Raw genomic sequence first — 21,141 nt, forward strand, 5'->3', positions numbered from 1 at the left:
GTTAGTAATTGCCTAACTCCTCCCTTCTGGATCAGGATTGGTCCTAATCCTTCTGGGTTGTGATCTTCCTTACACACCCCATTCCTAACATGCATTATGTGCCTAGAATTGTGTTATCACTCCCCCCCAGAGAAGTTAGCCTGTCTGTACTGATTTCTTATCTATTTATGTGGAAATGTAACTCTTTCATTTTTCACAGAGTGATACTTAACCTTTTATAGAATTTGTGAGATATAGATCTCCAATTATGCTATTTTGGTTTCTTACTGGTGCAACCAAAGGTCACCTCAGGCAAAATTGTAGAATTCACAAGGTTTGTCCTCCTAGTCCCAGAGCCCCCATCTCAGGCCACCTTTCCCCTCCCTATCACTCCCTCCTTATCCCCCAATCCTTTGTGGGATTGTAATGTAAATGTAAATAATGTTCAGTGCTACCAAGCTTCTCTTGCCAGGGATTGGAAATGATCTAAATAAATATATCAGAATAAGGACTTAATTACTTAAAGTGTTTCATCTCCTATTAATATTTGCAATACAAATGAATATTTATAAGTAATAAAAAGTTCAAAAACAAAAAAACAAAACAAACCCTCCTGGAGAAGGCAATGAGCTCCTGGGCAACAGTGCGTTATAATGGAAAAATGCCTGGATTTTTGAGTCAGATAATCTGATTTTGATTTCTAATTCTGTTACTCACTAGCTCTCTGTTCTTGGGAAAACCATTTATCCATTGAGGCCTTCCGTGTTTTGTCCTCTATAAAAGGAGAATGCTAGGAAGCAACATGGTACAGAGGAAAGCCAGGCTGGATTTGTCATCAGAGGACTCACCTCTGCTATTCCCTACCTTGAGGACTCTGGGAAAGCCATGTAATTTCTCTAGGCCTTACGTTCCTTTCTGGTAAAATGAGGGCAATAGACTAGATTAGATGACAGTTCCTTCCAGCTATAAATCTTCCCTGATTTCAGAATCTATGCTTCTGTGGTTTTCTTTGAGCCTTGGTTTTCTTGTCTGTAAAACTGGTATGAGAATATTAGCCCTATATAATGCATTGAATCATTAAGGATATAATGTAGTCAAGGACGAGGGGTAAACCCTGCGTAAAATATGAGTTCCCTATGATGCCATGCAGCCAGGTCCTGCATAAGAGTAAAGAAGACCAGGGTTAAGTCAGACATCTGATAAACTGGGTGATCAACTTAATCTCTTAGTGCTGTGGCCATCTCTCTTCAGGAGGATGTTATCTTGACTTGCAAATGAATTGAATTGGTCCTCTTTCAGAATAGACTAAGAACAACAATCTCTATTAGACTAAATTAGAAAACACGCTAACCTGTATTGGCAGAAGGAGTTTCCTCACCCTTCATCTCTTCCCCAAAAGTGCAAATATCAGAAATTATTATTCATTGTAGAATTTGAGATCCCTTGGCTTCTAAGGAAGAAGATATTTTGATTCAAGGACCTCTTCTCAGATAAGCACTCCCTATTTTGCCTGCTCCTAAGGTTAGTCTGGATTGTAACCAAAAAGAAGTATTAACCCAAGAGGTAAGTAAGTACACCAATAGCAGGGAAGGGGTACAAATGTGAAGTCAAGGAAAGAAATTCCTGAACCATAGCAGAATCAGAGCTTTCCACAAGCCTGCACTTCTGAGTAGGACATGCACTAGCTAACCGGACATAAAGGTAAGGGAGCTGGGCAATTGCTTCCTCTGGAATAAATTGAAGTTGGCAACTACTCACAAAGTGGGCAGAAGAAAGAGGGGGAGAAAAGACTTCAACAGCATCTCAGACAATAAGACAGAAACATATGGTACTAAAGAAGAACCATTCCAACAGAGCAGCTCGGTTTGTAGATTTCAGGGGCAGGGCAACTTTTTAAGAGGGAAAAAGGCATTCAAAAGCCTTGAGGGTGAATAGGAAAATTAAAAAATATATAGACTAATAGAATTCAAACTCCTGAATAATTTTCCTCATGCATGGAATGTAGACTCTGTATCCATGTCTGATGGATGACACCATACGTATCTGACGCATGGGTAGATGCTTAAGAAATATTTGTTGATTGATTTATTCACCAAGTTCCATGGGATAATAGAGTTGGAAAGGATCTTAAGCAGCATCATTTTAAAAATGCATAAACTGAGGTGAAACAGATAAGGTGGCTTGCCCAGGGTGTCAAACTTCATTAAATAACAAAGCTACGGTTTGGACCCAAATATTCTTATTCTAATTTAACTCTAATTTAATTGAGCATCTTTCTTCTATAGAGTACTACTTCTCTCTACACCCCTAGCAGGACCAAAAACTACTCCCATTTTAAATAGGAAGGGTCAACCCATTTCACAGATTCACATATTGAGACAATTTGAATGGTTTTAGAGTGTTAGGAAAGCAAAGAATTAACAATGGAATAATATGCTAACTAAAATTATTTTGATTATTTTCTTTTAAGTGACAGTGAGGGATTAGAGGAGAAACAGAATAGTATCTGGCACCCAGCCATGATAGCCCATCTAATTCACCCATATGAAACTCATAGATTATTGTACATGCAAGTAATAAACTTGTGAATGAGCAGGAGGAAGATCTATGCATCCAATTAACTACTACTTTGGAAAATGCTCAGGTACCAATGTTATGGGGTTGATGAATAAATTAAAATGCCACAAACTTTGTGTGGTCCATTTGCAATGCAATCTTTTCTCCTGGTGTTATGAATATTTCCATTGGTATGCAGTTTAGGGATGAAGGATTTCTATAAACTTAAGGAAGCTTTTTATTCTGATTGAAGTTTGTCTATCATAAAAATTACTTTCATTTAAAATAAAAAGATAGAGATAGCGAACAATAAAATACATTTGTTGTCATGTATTCACAAAGTACATATCATGAAATGTCAAAATGTAATCATTGCTAGTTAAATGAAAGAGTTAATTCATAATTAACAACATTTAGCTTTCAGAAAGAAGGAACAAATTGAAAAGTAGAAAGTCAATACTCAACTAATCCCTTAAATCCTCATTTCTTTTCCCATTTAGCTAGTTTGGTTAAAATTCTTTGCATTTTCCCTGGGGTAATAAACAATGAACCAGAAGCAGCAAAGTCAGAATTATAACTCCTCCTCTTCCATTTTTTTTATATTTTTTTTGAATTTTCATTTTAAGATGAGGCCTTTTTCATCCCTTAGTATCCAGCATGAGTGAGTCCACACATTAGTTAGCTTCTGTTACCAAGGCAACTGCCTCTCCACAAGAAGCCTACCAGCAGCCCTGACTGGCACCAGGAGCAGCATATTCCCAGATGTCTAGCTATCACTCCGGGCACGTCATTTTTGCTGGGGACTTTTACTGGATGACCTCCTGGGTCTTTGGGTGATCGGCGCTTTACTTCATGCATGGCTGTCTCTCTGTGTAAGAGTGATAACGAGGAAACAGATAATTCTGACAGACCTGAGTTTATCCGGCTGCTACTTCTGGCCTCTGCTAGGGTAGACAGGATGCATTCTCACTGTCTCTTTCTCTCTTTCCTTTTCTCTCTGCATCTTCATCTCTCTTTTCTTTCTCTCCCCTTTCTTTATTCTCCCCCCCTTAACTCTCTCTGCTTTTTCTCTCTCCCTCCTCCCTCTCTACCTCTCCCTTTACCTCTCTCCACCTCTCTCTGTCTCTCTCTCTCTCTCCACACACACACACACACACACACACACACACTCACTCACTCACACTCACCTCTCTCTCTCTCTCTCTCTCTCTCTCTCTCTCTCTCTCTCTCCCTCTCCCTTCTCCAGCAGTAGCCTTCTTAATGTAGTTTAATGGCTTTGCAAAGAAAGCCACGCAGAAGAGCACTTGCCTCAGTAGCTGTGGTCGGACCATGACCTAGCTCACCATGAACTTGGAAGGGCTTGAAATGATAGCAGTTCTGATCGTGATTGTGCTTTTTGTTAAATTATTGGAACAGTTTGGGCTGATTGAAGCAGGTTTAGAAGGTAAGGGAGTGCTTTTTAGTGACTTCTAACATTGCTCTGTTTTGTCATACTTATTTCTTAAGGGGATTGAAAGAGGTACCTGAAACTAGACCAGAGAAACTGTGTGCTGGGATGTACACAAAGAGCAATTTTCTGTTTATGGACGATGCATAGGATAAACTTTATGTAAGTTGCCAGTAGTATTTTTACAGCTACCATGCTAAAAGAATGAAAAGTATTATACAGAAGCATTTTAGGGAGAATACTCTGAAAAGGAAGAAGTTTCAGAATGGAGATATATATATATATATATATATATATATATATATATATATATATATATATATATATATATATATATATATATATATATAACTGATAGAACTGAGATCAGAATTTGTCCATGAGGTTGATTTATCTTAAGAATTGTTTATAAATTAGTTTAGGAATTGTAAGAGCAATTCAATGATAATAAATTCAGAAGGGCACTTGTTTGTTATCATGCAAATGCATTTAGTTCATTGAAAAAGTGCATGTATTTATCTTCATATCACATGGCTTAAGATTGTGTGGCTGATTATTTGGAGGACTGAATATCTGTTTTCAGTATTGCCTGCTTTACAAATCTGTAAGTCTATCATGAGAAGAAAGCCTCAAACTAGTGCAAATGAGGAACTTTCACATCCATTCTGGATAGTTTCTTGCTTTTTGAGTTTTGATATTTACATTAGTCAGGAATCATTTTTCATACTTTTCTTAGCAACAAATCTCACATTAGAGCATGCAGGCTTCACATATATAATTTCCTAAATTGAATTTTTCTTTGACAGTCTAAGTAAATTTAGTTTGTGATTGTCTTACTGCCCTAAACATTTTTCAAAGTGTACACAGAATGCATCTGTCATATAAAATACACATAGCATACAGGCTATTCATTGGCTCTTCAGATTTGTCATGGACGTGGTTAAAATTAAACCAAACAGTCAAATCAGTTGCAGAGAAGTTATTGATTGAGGCAAAATTTATCCTAAAGCATGTGCTGGAATAGAATAAATATATAAGTTGCACACTTTTCCACCTACATCTCAGACAATGTACCAATTTCCACTTGTGTCATGTCTAGGATTGCTTTCTAAATGCTACATTTTATAAAATAGAGACTTAAAATCTAAGTATGTCACCATGTTGAGGATTATAGGACTCCTGTCTCTGTAATCTCTTCAAGGGGGAGGGAGGGAAGGGGCTGAAGCAGGAAAGTGTGTCTCATTAAAGTGAATTTTAAATGAGAAAGTTCTCAGAAAGGTGGTAGTGTCTCTCCATTAGAAATGTCTTAGGAGCTAATCAGAAGAAAACCTATAATTTTTGAAATAGTAACCCCTTCTTTAAAATGTGCTTTTTCTCTTTCATTATTATAAAGACAATTACTTGGGGGTGGTGTGTGTCTTCATTTGAGTACTTTTTTTTTTTTTGTAAATAGGAAAGTGAACAGAAGCATCCATTTTAAGTTTTACCTTTCATTCTGTTATATGGCAGTTACACTAACTAGAGGCTAGAAGTTCTAGATGTCTTTGTGGACTTATTTTATCTTATTTATAAGTTAATATCTTAAGAATTTTGATTCTTGGCTTTGTGATAAAGCATACTTTGGGGATGTTTTTATTTACTTCTTTATTTATTTATTTTTAGAACTCACACACTCATCTTCACAATTTAAAATTAAGTGTTCCCTTTCTCCCCTTTACCCCTCCAAATGCTGTTGACATTTCTGCAGGTATTTTCCCTGTTTTCTTATTACTTATATCTGAAGTACCAAAGTACTGGTTTGTGTTTGCATAATAAGTTATCTTTTATCTTTTGCAGTCTTGGCATTTTCCAGGCTGCAGCCAAATAAATGTTATGGAAAGCAGGCACTCACAAAAGTGTAAATATAAAATCCAGGTTGATTTTCAGTGTTTGTAGGTAGCAGTAACTAATGTAGGAAAATTCTGATATAATTCTCAAGAAATAAAGCCATAATTGCATATGTGGAAGCTTCTGAAGCTAAAGAACAAAAGTAGTTTTCACTATAATGTTAGTGAATAATTCTGTCTAGTGCCATTGGGCATCATAGCATTAAGAAAAGTTTGAAATCAAATTCAAATGAACAATATTAACAAGTTATAGCTATGATAATGAGTTAATAATGCACTGCATATTAAGAGACTGACTCTAATCAACATATAAGTCAAGAAAGAGCAGAATTTGTTATGATAAAAAGGTGGTGGGATATTTATTGTTGAGATAGCACCCTTTTTTTTTTTTTACTTTCCTACATCATTAAAAATAACAGCTGATGGCCACTCCACTATGATTTTCTTTGCAATTTGTTTTTTTTTGTGTTCAGCCTTTCAAAATGTAGACACTGATATCTATCATCATTTCCATTGCTTGCTGTGAAAGTTTCCTATTAAGAAAATTTAAGTGTTTAGAAAAATATCTTGATTTCTGGTTAAACCAAAACAAATCTGAACGTACCCAATAGAAATCTATTTCCTACATAACTAAACTATTTCAGCTATGAAAGTCCTACTTTTTATACTGTAACTGCCATCATTCAGCAGTTTCTTTTATGCCTTGTTGTAGATTCAGTATTCCTATGGAGATTATGTATATATGGAATGGAATTTTTTGTAATGTATTGTTATATTGATTGAATATAAATATAATTGATGTAAACAATAATAAATCAATAATTTTGGAATATTTGTATCTGTTTATCTTTCAGTACTTTGTACCCTCAGTCTCTATAAAATGTTGTTGTTGTTGTATGGCTGGCTACTGTCACAAATGTATAAGAAAAATACACACACAGAATTCCACAAACTATGTCATATACGTAGTATTAATTATTTTACCATTCTTTTCTTTTGAAATTTTGAGTTCCATATTTCTCCCTCCCTCCCACTCCTTCCCCCAGCCACTGAGAAGGCAAACAATTGTCATATACTTAGCAGCAAGAAGAAATAAGTACTAAAAAGTAGATATACTTTAATGGAATAAATTACAAAGTAGTTATAGTGGTACATATTATGAAAAGTCAATAAGTAATGAAAACTTGTCCATTTCTTAATGTGTCAATATCCAAGGCCTATTTTGAAATTTACAAGAAAAAGATTTGTTTATCAGGCATATGGAACCTAAGGCCTCAAGGTCACATGTGGCCCTCTAGGTCCTCAAGTGCACGCCTTTGACTGAATCCAAACTTTACAAAATAAAAGATTTTATTCTGCAAAACTTGGGTTGTCGAAAGGCTGTGCCCAAGGACCTAGAAAGACACACGTGGCCTTGAGGCTGTAGGTTCCCCACCCCTGGTTTAGGTCTTGCATTTTAGTTACTTTAACCATAACTGGAATTGGTATTTTATCAAAACTTTAGAGAAGATTGCATTATCCTTTCAGAGAAGAGGAGTATGTCCTTTCATCCAGGCTCTAGGACATGATAGCAAAATGCTAGAATGTTAGAGCTGGGGGGGGGGTGGGGGGGGGGACATTGTGTTTCATCCAGTCCGAATCCCTCAAATGACAAAAGAGGAACCTGAGAAGACAGAGGTTAAGTGACCTGCCTGTTATGTTTGGGGTTATTGTGTTTCAATGTGCTTATGACGTCTTCTCAGAATACAAATGAAATGCAGGCACATCTTATTACTGATAGTAGCTGGAATTTTAATACAACTTAGAATTACAATGAACTTAAGAAAACCTAATTTTAAAGAAACTTAACAGTACTAATAAATTTACTTTAAGATAAGAGTATAGGACAAGTATACCACTGCAAACAATATGTCAATAATAGTGGTGCCTTGAAAAGAGTTTAGGCTAAAATTCAAACTTTGGTCCCTGGCTATGTAAAACATCATAACTTAAAGTTATAATGGCTAATAGTTTGAAATGCAAGTGATTTTTTTTCAACTAGTAAATACTTTAAGAGTTTTCTAATTCAAAAGACCATTGGCAGTAGAGTGACTGTTATAAAAGCTGAAATGGTTTTCTGAAAACATATAGGAAGAAAGTGTATCGAATTTTTAATGGTAAAAACTATTTTATTATTTCTCTGTGCAACCCTAGGATGTGGGATAAAACCCTTTTTGTCATTCAAATATTTAATGGGCCATACTGGAAGAGTTCCTGGATAAAGAAAGAAAAGAAAACAAACAAAAAAACCCCAACCTTCTACAATATATGTGAGAAAAGTATACCAAAATAAACATTTGTTACTGCTTAAAATTTTGCCTAATACTGCATATTACAGCTTAAAAACAAAACAAACATGTTTTGCTAGTAGTTGCCTTGAATAATCAGGTAATAAAAATCATCAGAAAATTCAAATTATTTAAAATTAACTGACTTTCTTTGAACTTGATTGATTTCATAGTAACTGTATGGTAATATTGTTTAGAAGCTTCCTTAAGGAAGCTAATAATACAATTATCAGAACCAAGAGCAGTCATTCGTGATTCTCTAGGCAAGGTTTAAAAATTCCACCCTCCGTATTACTGTCCATCAGAGGACTTGAGCCTCCACAGAAATGAGGACAACTTGACTAATCATAGAGTAAATATTGATGTGCCATTCATTGTGGGATTGTCTGACCAAAAAAAAAAAAGAAAAAGAAAAAGAAAGAAAAAAACCCATCTTACCTGTAAGACGGTTCTTTGTTGCATTTCCTCAAGCCTCCATTTGTGGTGCACTAGAGGCAGTTTTCCACCTGACTACCCTAGCCTCTGTTCTAGTTTCTATTCATTAACACATTACTGAGTATGGAAAGTGACTTCATGAAAATAAGTCACTAGGATTTAAGTCTCTAGTGAAACTGTCAATTCTATGGGTGTTTTGGCTATTTAAATGAGTTGGTATGTAAACAGGAAAACAATACATGTCTATTCCCATAGTCTAGTGTTTGATTGCATTTGAAGATGGTGAAGATGAATAGGCAAAGGTCTTGTTATTTTCATCTCAACAAGTCTATAGCAGCCTGGAAATGAAAGACTCCCTTAAGTCACTTTTGGTACTCTTGCTTCCTTCTCTCCCAACAGAAGTCATCAAACCTGCTATCTGATACAAACACAGCTGCCTACTGGGAGCAGAAGTGTAGTCATTCTGCCTTGCAATGTCTATGAAAGGATGAGTGTATGTATACATACACACATACATGTATATATGTATACATACATATATTTAGTGTTTGTGTATGCACATGAAGTATACATGTATAAATATGCCTCTCTATATAGACATTCCTATGTATGTACATATAATTGTATATGCACAGACATGTGGATATACATACATGTATATGAGAGAATTTAAACTTACTACTCTTTCATACCAGTGTTAGCAAGTTTCAAGAGTTATTCATTAGCCATAACAGTTGATTTTTTTTTCTTGTAGTCACAAACAAACACATTCTTTTATTTTTCCCCCCACCACTTTAATGCCTTTTATTTTGGGAAAAGCCCTGTTGATTAAAGGAGCCTTGATCTATTGTATTAATTTACACTATTGGATAGAACGTGACCAAGAGAATAAAAGACAAGATAAATCACTAAAATTAGAAACTGGAATCTGTGGGCCTAATTCACCTTGCGCCTAAATTACTTCTTCAAAGTAAATGAAACACTTGGGAAGTGTGTAATTCTTGCTTTCCCCTGGGACGCAACAGTATTTACCACTTAGTAGTTGAGCAGATACTGAACAAGACCCGAATCAATTTAACACATATGCTCTATTTTTAGATGTTATATGAGAAGAATGACAGCCAATGCTTTTGGTAATGGCAGAAAAGGATATTGGGTCAGGTAGATAGCAAGCTCACAGTTTCCAGCATCACTTTTTTAAGCTCACAGGTCATGCAGTACAATACTGTATATTGCCCCCACACATTATATACCATCTGAAAGGTTACAGTCCAGTACCGAGTAGCCTTATGTGGATTTACCCTATAGCGTAAAATGTTTTATTTAATCAAGACATAACAGAAGGAACAAATGTGCAAGATTGTATGCATCCATATTCCCTAGAATTTTATGGTCTGGGACAGATTTTACATAGATAGATGCATATTAAAAAGGCAAAGACTTTAAACTAAGGCAGAATGGACAGAAAGAATGAACAGAATGCACCAAATGTATTGTTTGGATGGTGGGGGGACAGAGCTAGAAGCAAAATACCTTGGGAACCCAGACTCAGGATGAGTAAATATGTCAATCGCCTATCCCTTTCAATTGATCTAGATAGATTTTTTTGAAAGTCATGTGATTATAAGAATTTCTTAAATTATATGAGAGAATCTAGCTGGTTGTCTGGTAGAAGATGGAATTTCTAGGCTAAAATGTTGCTCTGGATAAAATGGAAATACTTGGACCCACGAGTGGAATGAACTCCTGGTTAGAAGAGGATAGAAAATTCATATGTATCTAATGTATTTTTTTAAATTAAAAAACCTACAGTATTAGATCTGAGAGGGAATTTAGAGATAGTCTAGTCTAATCTCTTCATTTTATATCAAAAATTCAAACTAGTTAGTCAAGTGAGATCACATAACCAATTGGAAAAGCCAAGATTAGGGTCACAGAGTTTTATTACACAGGCAATGTGGTATACTAGATAGAGAACTGGGCTTGAAGTCAGGGGACCCATATCTGAATCTTTCCTCAACATATACTGCCTATTGTCATTGGCAAGTCAAATTCAGAAAGCCTCAGTTTCCACATATGTAAAATGGGGATAAGAATACTTGGATTGCCTAGTTCACAGTGTGGTTATGAGGAAAGTATTTTGCAAACTTAAAAGTACTATGAGTTGTTATAATATGTTATTATATAATTAACAGAGGCAGGTAGTTGCAGTGGATAAAATAGCAGGCATAGAGTAAGGAAGACCAGAGTTCAAATCCAACCTCAAACATTAGCAGCATGACCCTTGACAAGTCATTTAACCTCTATCTGCCTCCATTTCCTCAACCTTAAAATGGGAATAACACTAGTATCTATTGCAGAGTTGTGAGGATCAAAGAGAAGATATTTACAAAGCACTTAGCACATGCCTGGCATGTAGTAAATGCTATGTACATACTTATTCCCTTCTTCCATTTAGAACCAGAAGAAGCCAGAACCTAGGGGTCCTAGATTCTAGTTCTATGCCCTTTATATAACACACGGTGTTCACTTGGCACAGAGCATAGAGCACTGGACCTAGAGTCAGGAAAACTCGTATTCTTAAGTTCAAATTCAGCTTCAGATGTACTCTAGTGGTGTGACCCTCGACAAGTCACTTAACTCTATTTGTTTCAGTTCCTCATCTGTAAAATGGGCTGGAGAAGGAAATAGCAAATCATCCAGTATCTCTGCCAAGAAAATCCCAAATTGGGTCATAAAGAGTCAGATTCGACTGAAATAACTGAACAACAAACTTTGCTTTATAATATATTCATTTCAATATAATTTTAAGTTTATGTAGTCCATGGGATTTCAAGTTGGAAAGAACCTTAGTCTTTGATGCATGACACCATATTACTTTACAGATGAAAAATATGTCGAGAGAAAGGAAATGATATGCCCCAAGGTCACCCAGCTCTGAACTAAATCCACAGGCAAAATCCTATGCTCCTATGATGCTAGCCTAGAATCTGCCACAAACTAAAATCTGGAGCTATATTATTCAATCCAGCTCTAAAAGCTTTGATCCTAGACCTATCCCTGCCACTAAATGGACTTATGCTATTTAATACCTATGTGACCTTAGACAAGTCACATCTCCTTCAAGGAGCAGCTAGCTCTAAATAATATCATCTTATGAATGACATTATTTTAAATGATGAAGCAGCATGGTACATTGGCATGAGTGCTGAACCTGGAGTCAGAGGACTTAGATTTGTATCCCAGCTCCACAACTTACTTCCTATGTGACTTTGGGCATGTCCCTTATCTCTAAAATCAGGCAGCTATACCGCGAGACTCCTAAATTTATTGCAGAGCTCCATCCTATGAGGCTGCAATCAGAGAAATGCAATCCAAAATGAAAGGGACTGTGGTCTTCTAGAATTCAAAGCATCAAGAGGCATATGTGGAATTTGGTGTACTAATTCTTTTCTGTCTTTCTTTCATTTTTTCTTTCTTTCTCTTCCTTTTTTCTATCTATCTATCCATTCATCTATATCTCTACCTACCTATGATGTTATACCATGGCATATTACCATATTGTGTCAAGAATCAGAAAAACTGATAATAAATTTATCATTACAGTCCAGCAAAATACCATAGAGAAACTGCTGAATTAGTAGAATTCCAAATATAGCTCAACTATAAGAAATCTTGGTACATTAAAATCTGTATTAACAAAATAGATTAAGTAAAGAAAAACATGTTTACTATAGAATTTCCTGAGGCCTCCTTCCAATAGTGACCTCTTCCAGTGTATGTGGATTTTTTTTGTGAAAATGAAATAGGTAGGCAGCACAGTGGATAGAACACCGACCCTGGATTCAGGAGGACCTGAGTTCAAATCTGGCCGCAGACACATAACACATACTAACCGTGTGACCCTGGGCAAGTCACTTAACCCCATTGCCTAGCCAAAAAAAAAAAAAAGAAAATGAAATTTACAAACCACTTCTCTAATAATGGTAATAGTTAATATTTATAGAGTGCTTTAAAACATTTTGCATATGTTATCTTACTTTATGTTCATAGTAACTCTGCAGGGTAGATGTTATTATTATTCCCATTTTACAGAAGGAGGAAAATTGAAACTAAGAAAGGTTAAATGACTTTCCCAGGATCATACAACTATTAAGTTTCTGAGGTAGGATTTTAATTCAATTCTTCCTAACCTCTAAATCCAACCCTATATTCATTGTGCCACCTGGCCACCGAATATACTGATCACATAAAAGGAAAATGCTCCCATACTTTCTCAGTTATGTCCATCTGACTAACAAATCAGCATTCATCACTTCTATATTGTATCCCCTCCAAAGTGTTAGTGAATGCTTAGTACTTCAGTACATACACATATTTCCAAAGGAACTTATTAAGGAAAATATTAAAGTATTTGATACCTCTCTCATAAAATCTGAGGCTATATTTCACATTTTTTTTCTTTCAGTAACAAATCAGAATATAGGCCGTAGAATCATAAGACATCTCAAGTCTACCCTGCATAGAGATTTTCCAACAGCATGTTGTAATAGACATTTTTTCTAGTGAGAACAAAGCCATGATTTTTCATGGTGTCCATTCCACACAGATAGCTCTAACAGGAAGTATCTCCTTACATTTAATCTAAAGGTGCCCTTTTTGCAACTTCCACTGGGTATTCCTAGTTCTGCACTCTGGAGCCAAAGCAAATTAAACTCTTTCACATGACAGCCATTAAATACTTAAAGACAGCTCAGAGCCAGTGAAACCAGCTAAAACTTACCTTAAAGCTTCCAAATACTTTCCTCTTATTTTTAACTTTAGAATTTTAAATTAAGGCTGGTTCCTACTACCCTGTTCCAGATTCTTCTCTAGCCCCTTTATTCTCTTCTTCCTCTTCTCTCATCCTTCTATTCATCTCCCTTTGTCCTTGTCTGGTCATACTGAACCAACATTAGACACAAAGATGACTCCAAGTATCTTATAGCAGAAGAGAATCACTCCACTTTTCTATTGGTAAAGAAGCTTTAAAATGGCATCCAGCTAATGTTAATTTCCCAAGTTATATGTCTCCTGAGAGATGGAGACAGAAATAAGCAAAAGCTTAGTGGAACCAATCCATACATCTACATAGGGTTTCTCCTACTCTGTAAGTTGTCTCTGTCAATTCTTCTAGTTCAATTCTTCTACAGATGAGGGAACTGAGGCACAGAGAGATAAGTGAATTGACTAAAGTCACTCTGGAAATAAGTGGTAGAGTCAGGATTTGAACCCACAACCTCTAGATTCCAAATTCCTTGACTTTTTCACTATATAACTTCTGTATAGTCTCCAACAAAGCCTTTCTGGGTCAAAAAATTTGAGTATTGGGTGGAAGGAATGTCTTCTTTCCTTTTTAAGCACATCTGTGGTTCAAAAGGTGTTTTTCTACCTCTTAAAAGAGCTTTGAAACTTACTAAATTTTAAAAAAACAGTCATTTATAACTTTAAACTAAAATAAATTAAGGACACAAGTTTAGGAGTTCTGCGATCTGGAGGCTTTTATGATTTTATGTTGTTGGATTGTAGGGTTTTTTAAGCCTTAGAAATTAAAAAAAAATCAATAACATATATTTTGGTTAGCCAGACTCCAGTGACTGACAGTTTTTCCCTCAGTTTTTACCTTGTATCAGATTTTCCCATTTCAACTCATACATCTTTCCTGAAATTTCCTAATCAGTGGTAAAGTTCTGAGTCTATAAGTATTCCTACTCTAAATAGTGAAGTGAGAATCCAAAACATTAACATTCTTTAAGAATAGGACATGATTTTTCTGTCCCAAATCCTTTAGTTTTATAATCCTTAGGCATAAACCTATGGTATAAACATATCCATATACTGTCAGAGCTGGAAAAGCACATAGTGAGCATGTAGCCCACCCATAAATTACAGACTTCATTGTTATTTTTTGCTGTACTTCCCTAGAAAGAAAATTGGCTGGAGTGTTGATATGTCAGAAAGGGAGTATATAAGGTGAGAATTCACAGTGTGTTTTCAGCGTTCATATTTTCTCCCTCTATAATTTTCTCTGCTATTGAGTCACCTATTAAATCCTGACTAGCTGTCATCTAACAAAATCTTAAGTCAGAATTCTAGAATGCTGAAAACCACTTTGAAGAGAAAGAGGAGATTCCCGATGGGATATGGGACATTTAAAAATTTTAAGTGATCATTAATCCAAGCAACCATAAAAGTTACTAACCTATGTACACAATTGTTGGAGTTGTAAGCATGATATTGGACTGCTACATTCCTTCTCCCCCACAACCATCATTTACAGAACTCCCTATATCTAAGAACATAAATATATTGACTTGCCTAAATTTTCATTCTCAAATAGAGCTATGGACTGAAATAGTGATTTTATTGGTATAGGGAACTTCCAGATTAGAAAATTATTTCTATCAATGCATCTACTTGGCAACTCTATAGTCTTACCGAGCTGTCGAGAACTCCTCAAAGAACAAGAAAATGGAATGTTTTCAACTCTATTAACCTATTCTTCTTAAGGTACAAATCAATTTTATCATCAGTTGTTCCCACCTTTTCTTTGACATTTTGTGACAACATATTATTAATTCCCAAATAGACCCCAGAGAAAAACTCTCCTATGACCCCAGACTGCACCATTAACCAGCCCTAGCAAAGGGTTATAAATACACAGAAAACCAAATGAGAACAGATTACTCAGCAAAACTTCATCATCTCTTCCAAAAGAATGTCTTTCCAGCCATTGCCTATTGATGGTGGGATATCTTCTTATACTACTGGAAGCACATTTTATTCAATTTCTGTTCAATTTTCTTTCACAAATATCCTTCAGTTGCCATAGCATTTAATCTTTCATAACTAAGATGTCATTTACCTTGCCCAATGATGTTCCTTTACCTATCTGTCAACATTTGCATATGGTTTGCTTATGTCTGCATAAATTATAAGAGCCTCAAATGCTGTTGTCATCCACAAGTGAATGAGTCTACCTATTCATTCTATATAATCAGCATTTATTAAGTGCTCGCTTCACCTGTCAGGTGCTAGAGATATAAAGAAAAAAATAAAAGTTTTGGCCCTCAAGAAGCTTACGTTCTCCTGATTTAAATGGTCAGAATTGTCTCTGAAATTTGTTTGGCAATAGGGCGATTTTGTGAGAGAATGTGGATGGAGAAGCACAAACAAACCTTTGACACGAAAGCAACTAATTCAAAGGTCAGTAAGCAGTATGTGTTAACAGTATCACTGCCTGTGCCATTTCACTATCTGTTAGTAGCTTATCAACTTTGATGCTTATTGATATTTTTCCATTTATTGTAAGGGTTTTTTTTACCACCTTTGCCAATGTAATTCTTTGATTTTTTTTTAAATTTTGTTTCCAAAGATCTGGTACAACATTTTCAGCTTTGCCTCTAGAAAGCAGAACCAGAAGGAATTAGTGGAAGTTGAGAAAATTGGTAAATTTAGGTTTCTAATCATGAAAAAATAAAAGCTTCCTAATTATTAGAGATGTTTGAAAGTAAAATGTCCTATTTTAATGGATGGTGGATCCTCCTCATTGGAGATCTTAAAGATGAGTCTGGACAATCAATACTCAGATGTATCATAATAAGAATGACTTGTGGGAGAGTTAGACTAGATGAAAGTCCCTTCCAACTCTCTAATTTTATGATTCTGTGATTCTGTGATCTCTTAGGCCAAAGTTATATAGAAAAAGGGAAAGAAAATGGGGAAGAAAGGTAAACATACACATGAGCAGAAGAAGAAATCAGAGAATCTAAGAGGTTGAAGTACCTCTAATTCTTATTTATTAAATTTGATGAATTGAATTCATTTATTGTAATTGCCACCCAAGTAACACCCAGTCTCCATTACGTTCCTGACAAATGGTCATCTAGCCTTCTCTAAAGTAGTATAAGGATAGTGAACTCAGTCTCCCACAAGGCAGACCATTTCATTTTTGAACAGCTGCAAAGGTTAGGAAGTTTTTCTTTGCACTGAGCTTAAGTCTGTCTTTCTTTTACTTCCACTCTTTCATACTAATTCTGCCCTCAATAGCCAAGAATGAGAATAAGTCTTATTTTTCTTTGGCATGGACAGACTTACAAATATTATAATATAGTTATCCTTTGATCCTGAAACCTTTTCTCCTTCAGGCTAAATGGCTCTAGTTGATTCAATTGAACTTTGTATGGCATAATCTGGAGTTTCCCCAACATCTTGGTCACTTTTTCTCTGGACCCACTCTAACTTGTAATTGTAGTTCTTCCAATGTGGTTCCCAGAATTGGGTATAATGCTCTATGTGTCCTCTGACCACAGAAATAGAATATACAAGGGGATAGTAGGAGCAGAAAGAGATCAGGAAAACTGAGAGATTTAAAACCAAGAAAGCAATATGGGAAGTAGAGAGGAAGTCCTTATTAGGTTTAAAATTACCTTCACTGTGTGGGCTCCACTCCAACAGTCTGCACCATAAGGTTAAGGTAGTGGTAGCATATGTTGAATAGAATAATAGACTCTGGTGTTAGGATATGTCTGATGTAACATAAATATTGCTTTCCCTTTTAATGCCTTCCCACTGTTAATTGTGCTCTGTTTAGCCTGTACATCACGTTGTGCACATTTGCTTACTTCTTGTCTCCCTCATTAGATTGTAGCTCCTTAAGGGCAGGGACTGCCTTTTGCTTCTTTTTGTATCTACAGCACTTAACACAATGCCTGGCACATAGTAGGTGCTTAACAAATGTTAAATGGGTTGATAATCCTTCTTGGTTTCAATAGATACACATTTTTTCCCTGCTACATTGTAAAGGAAACTGCTTTTAATTAAATAAGCATTTATTAAACAGCCACTCTGTGCAAAGGGCTATTCAGCTCTGGAATAACAGAAAGAAAAAACAATGAAAAATATCCCCAATTCTTACAGAGCTTAAATTCTACTGGGGGGGGGGTGTTATGTAAACTTAAGTAAGTTCAAGATAATTGATGAGGAAGAACTTACAGCTAAAGAAAAGGAAGCCTTCCATTGAGTTCCCATATTCCAAGTGAGGAGAGTTTGAATTAAAAGGGAGTATTTCTATATATCATTATACATTGTGAATGTTACAATCATTATGAGAAATTTAAATTGATATGAATCTTATGGATTATAAGTTAGAGATGGTAGTTTGGGATGTTCTTGGAGAGCCAATGAAAAATTATTTTCCACAGTTTTCGGGTGAGTAGAGCTCAGTATAGCTTAACTTTTCATATTACATAGGAGATTCTTCTATTAGTGAAAATGCTTCTGGTAACTATAGACTTTGTGCCATAGATTAAATATATTTTTACTTTGCGGCATCCCACCTCATACTGCCTCCATTATCATCTCACTTGTTTGTACACAGATATCTGATACCTGAGAGGTTTGGGCATATTTGGGGCATATTATTTTTTCTTCCTCTCATTCAACTGGGGTCATTGCTTTACTGATGGGTATGTAAGATATAGCAATAATAATGTTAGTAACCAAATAACACTGATGAAACAATTTGATCACATTAACCTTATATGCTTGGCATAGAAAGCATTATAAATCTTATTTTTAGAAATAATGATACTGAGGGGTAGGAAAAGGAAATGACTTGTTGAAGGTTATTCAAATTCAGGCCCCAACACTTTAAATCTAATTCTCTTTCTCATGTCGTTCAAGAGTACATTTCACTTTGTTGTTTTCACACTTTAAGTTCATGCTTAGACTCTCACCTAATGAAGTAAAGCATTCACACCAACTCTGAAATTCCAAAGTCTTGAGTTATTTATTTTGCAGCCAAAGTTTGGGTGTACATTAGTCAAACCAAGGAGGGAAGAAAGAGGGAAAATAAAGGAGAAAGAAAGGAAGGGAGAGAGAGAGAGACAGGCAGACAAACTAAGAGACAGAGAGAGATAGTACAGACAAGGAGGCAGAGACACATAGAGAATTAAGAAGGACAGGGAAAACAGAGATAGAGAGAGAATATCAATGAACAACTTAAGTGTAACAGAAATACTGCAGTTCATTCTGCGTTTCATTCTGAGTCTCCAGGAAACACTTAAATGGAAAGGATGCTGAACTGGGTAGAAGGAGGGAAGTGGCTCAAGATAGGCTAGCTCAAACAATTTTCATTTAGAGGTTAAGTTATTCTTTATTAAAATACTCTTTATATATAACAAAATGAGGAAGCTAGGTGACTGAGTGAATAGAGCACTGGGCCTGGAGTCAGGATGACCTGAGTTCTAATCTGACCTGAGACACTTAGTAGCTTTGTGACCCTGGTCAAGTCATTTAACCTCTGTTTGCCTTAATTCACTGAAAATGGCAAATCACTCCAGTATCCTTTCAAAGAAAAGCCCAAGGACAGTATGGGTCATGAAGAGTCAGACACAGCTAAATGACTGAACAATAACAGCAAAATGATATGCAGCTGAGAAAAAGAAAACAGTTCTTTGGATTGGTATCTAATGTGAAGCATCTTATCATTTGTCTGTTGTCATTTTTTTAAACACAACCTACTGTATGAAGGGCAGATTGTAATTTGAGATTGTGGTTACTTATCATTGTTTTTCTTTGGCAGAGATATGATTTGTCCACTGGTTCCTGACATAATTTTCAGTTTTCCCTAAAGACTGTAACTACCATAAAGCATCAAGCTATTCAGCGAATCCTCAATAATTTAGACTGCTTTTTTGGAATCTGATGATTTGGATTGGGATCTGGCATAAAGGTGACCTTTCCAAGAAAGCTTTTCCTCCTTCTATAGGCAATGTAAATTCATTATTATATGTGGGGTAAATCTTTTTTTTCTTTATTTTATTTTTTAATTTATTTATTTTTAGTTTTCAACTTTACCTCCACAAGATTTTGAGTTCCAAATTTTCTCCCCATCTCATCCCTACCCCCACCACAAGGTGGCATGCATTATGAATACCCCTTCTCCTAATCTGCCCTCCTTTCTATCTCTTCAGCCCCTTCTCTTATCTACCCCCCTTCTATAGGGTAAGACAGATTTCTATACCCCATTTCCTATATTTCTTATTTCTGAGTTGCATGTGAAAACAATTTTTTAACATGTGTTTTTGAAACTTTTAGTTCCAAATTTTCTCCCTTTCTCCCTCCCCACCCACTTTCATTGAAAAGGCAAGCAATTCGATACAGGTTATACATGTTTAGTTATGCAAAACACTTCCATAGTAGTCATGTTGTGAAAAACTAACTATATTTCCCTTAATCCTATCCTGCCCCCTATTTATTCTATTCTCTCTTTTGACCCTGTCCCTCCCTCTTCAGAAGTGTTTGCTTTTAATTACCATCTTTCCCAATCTGCTCTCCTCTCTATCAACCCCCTGCTCTCTTGTCCTCTTCCCCCCTTATTTTCCTGTAGGGTAAGATAGATTTCCATGTGCAATTCAGTGTGTATGTTATTCCCTCCTTAAGCCAAATCCTATGAGAATATGATTCACTCATTCCCTCTCACCTTCCCCCACTTCCACTCCACTGTAAAAGCCTTTTCTTGTCTGTTTTAGATGAGATAATTTACCCCATTCTACCTGTCCCTTTCTCCTTCTCTCAGTATAATCCTTTCTCACCCCTTAATTTTATTCCCCAGATATCACCCCTTCATCTTCAACTCACCCTATGCCCTCTATCTACCTACCTACCTACCTATCTATCTATCTATCTATCTATCTATCTATCTATCTATCTGTCTACATACATATATTTGTTTTCCCTCCAACTACCCTAATACTGACAAAGGTCTTGTGAGTTACAAATATCATCTTTCCCTGCAGGAATGCAAACAGTTCAACCTTAATAAGTCTCTTATAATTTCTCTTTCCTGTTGACCTGTTCATGTTTCACTTGAGTCTTGTATTTGAAAGTCAAATTTTCTATTCAGCTCTGGTTTTTTCATCAAGAATGCTTGAAAGTCCCCTATTTCACTGAATGACCATTTTTTCCCCTGAAGGATTATACTCAGTTTTGCTGGGTAAGTGAGTCTTGGTTGTAATCCTATCTCCTTCGACCTCCAGAATGTTCCATCCCTGCTGCCCCTTAATGTAGAAGCCGCTAAATCTTGTGTTATCCTGTGTTTCCACAATACTTGAATTGTTTCTTTCTGGCTGCTTGCAATATTTCTCCTTGACCTGGGAACTCTGCAATGTTCCTAGGAGTTTTCCTTTGGGGATCTCTTTCAGGAGGTGATCAATGGATTCTTTCAATTTCTATTTTGCCCACTGGTTCTAAAATACCAGGGTAGTTTTCCTTGATAATGTCTAGGCTCTTTTTTTGATCATGGCTTTCAGATAGTCCAATAATTTTTAAATTCTCTGTCCTGGATTTATTTTCCAGGTCAGTTGTTTTTCCAATGAGATATTTCACATTGTTTTCTATTTTTTCATTCTTTTGGATTTGTTTTACAGTGTCTTGATTCCTCATAAAGTGACTAGCTTCCAATTGCTGT

At 35.8% G+C, this 21,141-nt stretch overlaps 1 protein-coding gene across 1 annotated transcript in view; it reads left to right on the forward strand.

Moving 5' to 3' along the window:
- The first annotated feature begins 3,411 nt into the window (after positions 1–3,411).
- KCNIP4 (potassium voltage-gated channel interacting protein 4) overlaps positions 3,412–21,141 on the forward strand; it is a 502,065-nt gene continuing 484,335 nt past the window's right edge. The window contains exon 1 of the mRNA XM_020992570.2: positions 3,412–3,979. Within this exon, the coding sequence (XP_020848229.1) occupies positions 3,880–3,979 (100 nt within the window). The 5' untranslated portion in view covers positions 3,412–3,879. The remainder of the gene's footprint in view (positions 3,980–21,141) is intronic.

This window comes from Phascolarctos cinereus, unplaced genomic scaffold (genome assembly GCF_003287225.1).
Source record: "Phascolarctos cinereus isolate Bilbo 61053 unplaced genomic scaffold, phaCin_HiC Scaffold_9;HRSCAF=440, whole genome shotgun sequence".
NCBI classification, from domain to species: domain Eukaryota; kingdom Metazoa; phylum Chordata; class Mammalia; order Diprotodontia; family Phascolarctidae; genus Phascolarctos; species Phascolarctos cinereus.